The sequence below is a fragment of the Tupaia chinensis genome, unplaced genomic scaffold, assembly GCF_000334495.1.
Source record: "Tupaia chinensis unplaced genomic scaffold, TupChi_1.0 Scaffold000235_1, whole genome shotgun sequence".
NCBI classification, from domain to species: domain Eukaryota; kingdom Metazoa; phylum Chordata; class Mammalia; order Scandentia; family Tupaiidae; genus Tupaia; species Tupaia belangeri.
Window position 1 is genome coordinate 4,822,292 of NW_006159713.1, and position 10,281 is coordinate 4,832,572.

Here is a 10,281-nt window from a genome sequence, read left to right on the forward strand (position 1 = left end):
GTGTAGGTGTCCTGACCCATTCTCAATCTGGAAGCCCAGCACGGATGCCCTAGAAAGCCCAGGAAGGCTACTGGAGAAAGGGACGGAGCAGGGTCTTCCTCCCCCACCTCCCGTGACCACCTCTGGGCAGACCCTGTGTACTCCACACTATGGAGCCAAGAGGGTTGCAGGCCTGGAGGGACAACTTCTTCACTGACTGCGGTGAAACCGAAGCCTGGAGAGGGATGGGACACCTAGGTCACACAGTCGGCAGGGATGTGGTCACTGCCCCTGGGCTGCCTCAGGCCCCTTCCACCTTTCCTCCCAGGCTCTGGGTGGTCGGAGGTGTGAGGGAAGTCGGAGAGGTGGGACAAAGTCCTTTAGCCCTGGATCCCCAGGAAGGCCAGGACCAAGGCAGGATCACCGAGGACAGGACCTGATGTCCCAGATCTGGCACCAGTGACCTGTGTGACCTGGGGCAAGTTCCTGCTCCTCTCCGGGCCTCGGGGTCCTGGCTGTGCAGGAAAGGCTACTTCTGGGGCTCTGGCATGGCCTCCTCACCCTGATGCCCGCTGCCTGTGTCCTCCCTCTGTGCAGGCTTGTGACCATCCAGGGCAGGTCCATCTGTTCGGACCCTGAGGACAAAATGGTGAAGAAGGCAATCCAGCATGTGCAAGGCCGCCGGAAGCTGCCCACTGCCCCTCTGTCCTGATTCGCTGCTGGCACCACCTAGAGACTTCTCCATCCGGTCCTCACCATCCAACCCCGAGCTGTCAGAAACCAACACAAGGACAAAGAGGGGCCGTGGGGGGTGTGGGGCGAAAGCTTGTCCCCTCTCCTGGAGCCGTGGGCTCACATGAGCCCACATTAAAGTCTTTTAACACTGTCCGGGTGCATGTTCTGTCCCTGCTCAGGACACCCTTCTACTCCAGCCTGTCACCCAGGAAGGGTCCTCAGAAATTTGACCTAGCAAAGTCAGAAAGGGACACTGAGGCTGAGAGGGGACCATGGCTGCTACTGCCTCCCCCACCTCACACACTCATGCACCGTGGGGAGGCCCTGGTGAGAGGGGCCTGGGCAGGGTGGGACTAGCAGGGCAGGATGGACAACAGGCTCGGCAGGCCCCTCTCCCCCAGGGAGGCTATCCTCGCCTACATCCTGCCAGGCACTGGCGGTGGGGGGCTCTGGGAAGGGCTCCAAGTTCCCCGTGCAGACCTGAGAACACATCCTCTTGGCATTTGAGCAGTCACACAACCCTTTCCAGGACCCTTCCATGGGTAGGAACTCTGCCAAATGCTGGGGAGCTACCTGGGGAGGTGGGGGTGGGGTGCCCCTGCAGCCTCTCCCCCACCTCCCCCTCCTGTCATACCCCAGCCCTCACTTTCCCTCCCACACCCCACCTCTCTCCCACAGCTCAGACTCCAGGCCCAGCTCCCAGGGCCGAGCCAGCTCTGTGGTTCAGTCCTCTCCTGTCCCCAGTGCTCCTCTCTATCCCTGGTGAGGGGGGCCCTACACAACCTCAGGGCCTCTCCTGACCCTAAGGGTGGGCCCCAAGCTCCCAGTGCTGACATCCTGCTGGCCTCAGGCCAAGTGCAGCCCACCGAGAGACTACCCTGGCAGAGCTGCCCTCGCCTGCCTCATCCTGCACGGGTTTCCCCCTGGCTGTTAGAGACCCTGCAATGTAGCCCCACATTTGGGGGTGCACTCCCATCCTGTGACTCTGTCCATCCTGTCTTCTCCATCTGTGAGCCACTTTAGACCCCCACAGCCCACACACTTGGGGGACTGGAGGATGAGAGGCTCTGGGCCCCCACCCCAGACCTTCTTCCTAGGCCCAGAGCCACGCTGTGGGCTGTGGTCGGGGAGCTCAGGACCTTGGGGTTCTAGTTCTGCCCCCCCTCTCCCAGGAAGTGTTGTTGGCTCATGACTTGTCTCTCAACGTGCAGTCTGGAGACAGGGCTGCTGGGGGCCGCTCTCCCTGGGATTCGGTGGATTCTGTGACCTGTGCAGTTTGGCAGGTCTGTTTGAAATGATTTCTAGGCAAGGTTTCTGCCTTCTGCTGCCCCTTGGTGGCCAGTCGTCTCGTTGCAGAGCAGACGCAGCTGAAGTCCACTTTCCAGTAGGGGCAGAAACGCTATCAGCAACACTGATAATTATGGTGATGAACTGACTTCTCTGTGACTCCAGGGTCTCCTCAGCCACAAACGGGCTCCTCTTTGCTGATGTTGAGTAACCCTGGAGCAACTACCTCAGCTTCAGAGTGCTGGAGGTAACCTGGTCTCAGTTCTTTCCGGAATCCCTCTGGAGCCGTGGGTGGAGGATGGTTTAAGATAGAGGTAAACAGCAAAGGAGAGCAAAGGCCTGGCTGGAGCACCGCACCCAGTGGGCTGGAACCGGGACTCCCCGAGGACACTCATCCAGTGCACTGCACACTTGTCTCAAAAGAAGCTAGCTCTTTTTTTTTCCTAGTAAAATCTTACTCAGAAGTAAATTTGGTAAGTCCAGCTGCTGTGGAGGCCTGAGAGCAGGTGGAGAGCTGCCAGAGAGTCCCGGAGAACAAGAGAAAAGAGGGGTTGCTTAGAGGCCACTGGGCAGGTAAGAGGTGGCTCCAGAGCAAGCCCCAAAATGCAAGACTTGGAATCCAAGTATCTAATGGCAGCATTGGGGTACAAGGTGTGTGAAGTGAGGTGCAGGTGGAGGCACCAAAGATCCTGTATTCTGGGAGCATGTAAGGAACTGCTGTTTGGAGACCCTTTGATTGACTAACTAAATTCTATCATAAGGGGGACCAGTACATAGTGTAGTAGTTATGTCCGTTGGACTCCCACGTAGACAACTATAGTTTGAGTCCCAGACCCGGTGGCTTAAAACTCATATCAGGCACGTGTATGAATATGCCCAGGATCCCGAGAGGAGAATGGAGAAGGGACTGTGGTGTGGCCATCCTCCTCGAGGGTGATTTCTCTCTTTCTGTCTCTCTGGTGAGTGCACACACCTTATAGCAAAAATCTCTCAAAAAAAAATTTCTGGGACCTCATAATAGACTGGGGTCACTAAGTTGGGGGGGGCGATATACTTGGGCAGTGAGGGTATCCCTACAACAGAGCTCAATGAGCTAAGGTGGTGCCTTGAGCTACCTCAGGTGCACATTTCTGAAGTCCTGAGTGCATGAGTTTTACTTCCTTTGAGAATTGACTTAGGTTGACCGAAACCTCCTGCTTGTGGAAAAAATTAAAAAGAAAAGCAACACTTGCTTATTTGGGGGATCTGTCAGCTTCCTTAAAGTTTAGTTTGATGACATGACATTTTAGCATGAGCGACTGCATTTGGGTCTGGTCTCTTGGGGCCTAGAGCAGGAGTCTAGCCCAGACAATGGCCACCCAACATTTAGATACCCTTCAGGAGATCCTCCCTGGCTGCATTTGATCCCTCACTCTGTCCCCTGCCAGCTCCCTGCTCTAGCCTGAGTCTATTTTGTTTTTACTTTTATGCTGACTTTATCCCCATGCCGGAAGTTTTATGTTCTTCAATTTTCTTCTGGGATCTTTTTCTTTTGTGCAACTTTCTCTTCTGGTTTAGGAACAATTGATCCTTTTTAGTGAGGATTACCACGATGTGGCGGGGGCGCTCATGTATGGGTGAATCCAACCCATGAGTTCTGTAAGTACAATGGTGCATCTTCAGTGCCTTGTTCACGTGAGCATGCTCAGTGACCAGAGTCTACATCTAAACCCTTAAGTTCGGCATCACCCTCTGCATTTTCAAGCACATGCAGCAGAAATTCATTCTTTTTAGGTCACTGACCACTTCCGGTCACTGTTTGACCTGGGCACATCTACCAATTCCAGCGGTGCACACTGCTTCTGTAAAGTGACATCCTTCAGATACTTTGGTGGCTTCTGGATATGCACACTCTTGATAGCCTGGGCAGCTTCACAGGAAACTTAAGAGTGAACATGAAGACCTAAGCATCTTGATTCACATGGTTTTGTGTGATTCTCTCTCGGTCAAGTAAATAACAAACCATTTTGTTTTTTAAACTTTTTTTTTTTTTGGAGAGATTCTTTTCCCTATAGGGCATGCGTACTTGCTGAGAGACAGAGAAACAGAAAATGAGAAATCACCCCCAGGGGGATGGCCACGCCGCAATCCCTTCTCCTCCATTCTCCTCTTGAGATCTTGAGCATACATGCACACGCACCTGGTGTGAGTTTTAAGTCATTGGGACTGGATGACTTCAAACTTAAAATCACAGTTGACTCCGTAGGAGTCTAGCAACGCAGCAATTACACCATCTGCTGGTCCCACAAACCTTTTTTTTTTTTAAAGGAATTATTTTATTTAACTTTACTTATTTCTTTATTTTAAATTTTAACCAGAGAGGGATAGAGCCAGAGAGAGAAGGAAAGTGAGAAAGCAAACTGCCAGGGTCTGGGACTCAAACTGCGGCCGGCCCAGTGAAAGTCCAATGCCCTTAACCACCACGCCACCTGCTGGCCCCCACAAACTATTTTCAAAGATCATCTCAGGTGGCTTTAGACCTTCTGTCTAAACTTGACCACACCTGCCCCTGTAATTGTAACTGCTTGGGTGTTTGACTTGCCCAATATTAGGGCAGGTTATCTGGGACAAGTAACTCAGTATCTGACTTATTTCTAAGGGAGGAAAAATATGATTTGTGCATAGTCGACATTGGATTTGTAGTTTCATCAACAGCACCCAGGTGACTCCCACCATCGACAGCACCCAGGTGACTCCCACCATCGACAGCACCCAGGTGAATCCCACCAGGGACACTGTTGGGAAAGAGGCATTTCTGGAGGAGCCCTTCACAACTGGGCTTGAAACACTTCAGTCCGATTTTAGGTAATGGAAATGAAAATAGGGCCATTACCCAATTTCCCCCAGAAGGTGCTCCAGCCCTACAGAAGAAGTTCCCAGGCCATGTGTGAGGCCTTCACCTAACCACCCAGATTCTGGCCTCAGTGTTGTCCTCAGAGGCTGGGGTCAGCACATCTGGTTGCAGCTGCACAAGGCCTTGGGGCAGGGGTGTCTGTGGCTGGCCAGCTCTTCCCCTGGGGGAGCTAGGGCAGAGAAACCACCAACTGCCCTGCCTGGGCTTAGGTGGTTGAAGAGGAAGATGGAAAAACATTCCTGGGACTTGCAGGGCCACTAACTCCAGATGCAACTTGGGCGGTGCCAAGAGCACAGAGCTGGAAAGTTCTGTGTTCTTAGTCTGTATTTGTCTGTTTGGGGTCCATTAATCATATGGTCCCATTCATGGTCAAAGTTGTTTATACCAGGGTCAGAAAATGATATTTTGGGGCCAGCAAGTGATGTGGTTGACTGGGTCATTGGACTCTCACATGGCCGACTGTGGTTTGAGTCCTGAACTTGGCGGCTTGCTTTCTCACCTTCTCTCTCTCTGGTCAAATGAAAAGACACCAATAAATAAAACTAAAGCAAATAATTTATTTTTAAAAGAATTATTTAAGTTTATTTATCATAATTATCTTTTAATTCATTGCAGGGCATGTATCTCACCAGAGAAACAGAGAGAGAGAGAAAAAGCAAGTCACCAGGTCCAGGAATTGAACCACAGTCAGTCACATGGGAGTCCAGTACCTTAACCACTCTGCCATCTGCTGGCCGAAAAGCAAATAATTCTTCAAAAAAGAAAATGATAATACAATTCATGATATTTTATCACTGGGACAATGAAAGCATTTTGAAATAGACAAGAGATGGTGTCTGCACAGCACTGGAGTGCTAAATCTTGCTGTAGTGTGTGTTGCAAATGGTTAGTTTTGTGTGAATTCCACCTTAAGCAAAAAAAAAAAAAAAAAAAAAGACACATGCAATATACTCCTTTCTGTAGAGTAGCAGATAAAAACAGGATTGGATGTGACATGAATCTCCTCCAGGATAAAGAACTCCCCTGGGAGGAGAAAGACCAGGCTTTGGGAAGATTTAGCCACAGCAGTAACACTAGTGTTAAACAAATCCAGTGATCTGAATCAATACAGCCCACTTAGTTTCCTATTATATTGTGTCGGCAATTTTCTGCACCGTATTTGACATCTTTCATAACTTAGAAGAAAAATGTTTAACTGTAGAAAAGGAAAAGAGGAAAGAAGAAAGTTAAGAACAAAAAAAAAAAAAAAAAGAAAAGAAAAGAAAGAAAGGAAAGGAAAGGAGGGGGGGAGGAGAGGGACTCTGGAGCCTTTCAGAGGCCAGCTGACCCTGAATGGTTTCCAGATTTCACAGAACTTTGCAAAGGTGGAGGCCTCATGCTGGTAGGCCATGGCTCACCAGTGGTCAGACCAAAGCTGGCCACCAGGAGCGGCCACAGGTGAGACCGAGTCACTAAAAGCTGAGTGGGGGGTTGTCGCTGGCTCTGCTGTCCAATGAGAGGAGCTAAGTAAAAGCAGCTTTTGTCCTCATCACGCCTGTCACTGTGACAAGACAGCAATGGGCGTAAAGACTCAAGGGACAGAGAAAGGCAAGCAGGTGCCACCCAGCAACTTCTGGGCTGATGCAAGTATTTCACCGGTTTATACAGTGTCACGTTGTTTTAGAGAAAGGAACTTCAGATTAGCAAGGCCTCTGTGATGACACATGGCCCTCTGGAGGGACTGGGTTCTTGGGGACTGTAGGTGAGAAAACGCCGCTGTTAGTACTGAGCATTCTGTACCGTTCCCTCCTTACAGCTAAAGGCCGGCTCTAGTTCTGGAAAAGACTGAACGGTATCATTAAGTACTCTCATACCTTATTTGTGTTTCTTCTGCCTTGTGTCTAATCATCTCCTCATTCTTTATATTTCCACTTTATTTTGGTCAACTTTCTTATTCCTGGCCGCTATGTCCCTGTGTTCAGCACTGCTCATTCTTCCCACTGCTTGTTCCAGTACTGATGTCACAACTGGAATTTTGTTTTCGCTTCTTGACTAAGGTCTGCTAATTTTGTGTTTTCATCATAGATCTCTTTATACTTTACTAGTTGTTTCTTGAGTTCTTGTATCTCTTCATTTTATTTTCTAAACTTGTGTCATTTGTAGTATAGATTTTGGTCACAGACAGTAGACATCTGCCTCTATTGCGATTTTTGTTATTCTGTAGTACCTTCATATAGATGCTCTGTCAGCCCCCCACCCCCCAAAAAAAAATTTATTTAGGGCCAGCAGGTGGTGTAGAGGTTAAGACGACAGAATCCCACAAGGCCTCCTGCGCTGAGTCCTGGACTCAGAGGCTTGAAAAATATTCTGGGCGCATATGTGTGCATACCCAAAATCCTGAGAGGAGAATGGAGGAGACTGTGGAGTGACCATCTCCCCTGGAGGTGGTAGTTTCTCACTTTCTGTCTCCAGTGAGCACATGCATCCTATAGTAAAATAAATACATAAACAAGAATTATTTTATGCATGATAGACAGCACAAGAGGTAAAGCCTCTTGTGTGTGTACACAAGAGACAGAGACAGAGAGGCAGTCTCACCATATCACGACTCCCCTTCCCTGGCCCTCCAGCTCACTGGGATCCTGGGCGCCTGCGTGCACCTGGTGTTTTCAAGCTGACCTGCCTCCAAACCTGCAGCCAGCCATATGGCCTCCAGCACTGCAGTTACTTTGCTACCAACTGCACCACCAGGCTGGGTTCACTTTTCACATTCTGAATGAGATCAGAGCTGGGTCAAACATTCCCTGGAGGCTCAGGCCAAGGACGTATGGGATTTTGTTCTGGACTAGTGGCATTTTCCCTAAGCTGCAGGGTTTATATGTGGGGTTCTCCTAGTTTTTTTTTTTTTTTTTTAAATGAAGTTTCTTATAAACACAAAATGCATAATGTATTTGCAAGCTCCCAAGGCCCTGCTTTTGGCTCCCATCGGGTTTTGTGTTCCATTCTGGCTGACTCCTAACCCCAAGGGAGGCGTGCCCACTCCACTTACTGCATTTGAGTGCTTTCAGAAGGGGGAGCTCCAAATGCACACGGCCAGGGTCTATGCAAAAGGCCTTGGAAAGTTACAAAGAAAAAACTGGAACTTCCCAGCCCCATTGATTCAATATCCAACAAGGAAAGTAGGCACATCCTTGAGTGATACATGGTGGCAGGTCACCCCCTGGTCTCACCATTTCCTCAAATGTAAATTGAGACCACATTCAATGATACCTGAGACTGTTTTTGGCTCTACAGTGCTCACAAAAGGCTAACACCTGCTGGAACTGCAGTCTTCCAAAGTCACAAGATGTAAGAACTGGCTGCCCATCTCCTTACCACGTGAAGTTGTAGCTAAGCCCCAAGGCCTCTCCACCATCCTAGAGCCCTAACACTGACCTACTGGCTTCCCTATGAACTCTGTGGGGCAGCTGCCAACACGGTACCATTATGCCAACTGCAGCAGCAGGGAGGCACAACTATGCCAACAGCAGCTGGGGCTAGAAGTCAGGCCAGCAAAGGCTCACGGCACTTGCCGAACCTGCCCTAGGAAGCTGCAGCTCAGCACCTCATCCTCGGCCTGGAGGTCAGAGTCACCTTCACCATGGCCGCTGCTGCAGCAGAAGCGACGAGCAGAGGTGCTGCAGCTGGATGTCTATGTTAACGCTGCGCCTTCCTGGGGCTGTTTGAGTTTCCTACCACCAGGTTGGCTGTTAAAACGCTCTATCACTCTCTCAGCTTCCGGGGTCAGGAGTCCAGGCACAGACGCTGACTCTGCTCAGGAACTCACCAGGCTGCAATCGGGTTCTCATCTGGCACTCAGGGCCCTCTTCCGCATGAACATGGCTGTTAGCAGAACTCAGTTTCTTGCAGTTGTGGGACTATGGTCCCCACTTTCTCCGTGACTGTTGGGGCTGTGTGGGTCTGCCCTCACATCCTAGCCTATAGAAAACCTGGCAACTTCCTGCTTCAAGCTGGCAGGAGAAACTCTATTGTCAAGTTCTAGGGATCAACTGATCAGGTCAGGCCCGTTAAGGAGACTCAAACCTTTTCATGACCTTATTAAGGATTTCAATCACATCTGCGAACCCCTCCACTTTTGCCACCTGATCACAGAGGGCTAGCCCATCACACTCACAGATCCTGCTCAGACTCTAGGGCAGAGGCTTATAGATGGGCAGAGGCCACTAGAGGTCAGCTCAGAACTCTGAGCTGTAAGCAGAACTCTGCCTATCACAGGGTTTTGGAGTTAAAGCTAGCCACACCCATCCTTAAAAGCCACCAGCAGCAGGGCCAGTGGGTGGTGTGGTAGTTAAGGCAATGAACTCCCACATGGCTAACTACGGTTTGAGTTTTAGACCTGGCAGCTTGCTTTCCCACTTTCTCTCTCTTTCTCCCTGGTGAGTACATGTACTGTATAGCAAAATAAAAACAATAATAATAATAATAATAAATAAAATTAAACAATTCTAAAAAAAAAGAGAGAGAGAAATAAACAAAACCCACCAACAAGGGACCAGGATGAGCAAAAACAAATTAAGAGAAGCATATCATGTTTTGAGGACAGACACCAATGCACATTTTAATTTACTGATAAAATATAAAACTCTAGGTCTCTTAAATCCAGAGCCAGAGTTTTATCACTGAGTGTTAATGTACAACCTCCAAATATTTGGCAGATCGATTCCAAGTCCGTGTGGGTGAGTAACAAAGACAACGAAGGGGCCTTCTGCTCAGACTTACTGCTGGGTTGGAGACCTGTCCTGCTTCCCTCTAAGTTCTCATCAGCCTGTACTCTGAGAGGAGGCGGAGAGGCCCTACTCTACAATACAGGGCTGGCCCCATCGGTGTGACACCAAGTTCTTCCAAAAAGAGAGTTCTGTGGCCCAAGATGAGTATGCCGACTGTCAGACATCACATCCACACGCAGGTCCCCTCACTGCAACTGGCGTGCGGAGGAGTGCAAGTTTAATGCCGGCAGGCTAACGAAACAGCGCAGCACAAATGAGATGCTATGGGAGAATGGGGGTGGGGGATCACGGTAACCATGAGTGACTCATGGGGCCCTGAAGTGGTCAGGAGACACTTGACCCGTGTCACCAACAACTGCATACTGGCTAAACCCACCTCTGGCGGACAACTGGATGGCAGCACTGCTGAGTCTGGACAGGGTGAGCCGGAGCTCTGTCACTGTCTGTTAATACTCAAGGATGTCTGGGCCAAGGGCTATGACCAGCACTCGGACACCAGGAGAGGGGTTTCTTTGGGGCACACTCCCTTCTAACACAACATGAAGAAACAGGTTCCCCTCTCCCGGTAACTGGACCCCATTAGACCTCGGTCTGGTGATACACAGCAGCACTACACACCAC

General features: G+C 49.9%; 1 protein-coding gene across 1 annotated transcript in view; it reads left to right on the forward strand.

Annotated features, from left to right (window-relative positions):
• Positions 1-865, forward strand: part of CCL17 (C-C motif chemokine ligand 17) — a 4,213-nt gene extending 3,348 nt beyond the window's left edge. The window contains exon 3 of the mRNA XM_027771832.1: positions 577-865. Within this exon, the coding sequence (XP_027627633.1) occupies positions 577-691 (115 nt within the window). The 3' untranslated portion in view covers positions 692-865. The remainder of the gene's footprint in view (positions 1-576) is intronic.
• The last annotated feature ends 9,416 nt before the right edge of the window (positions 866-10,281 follow it).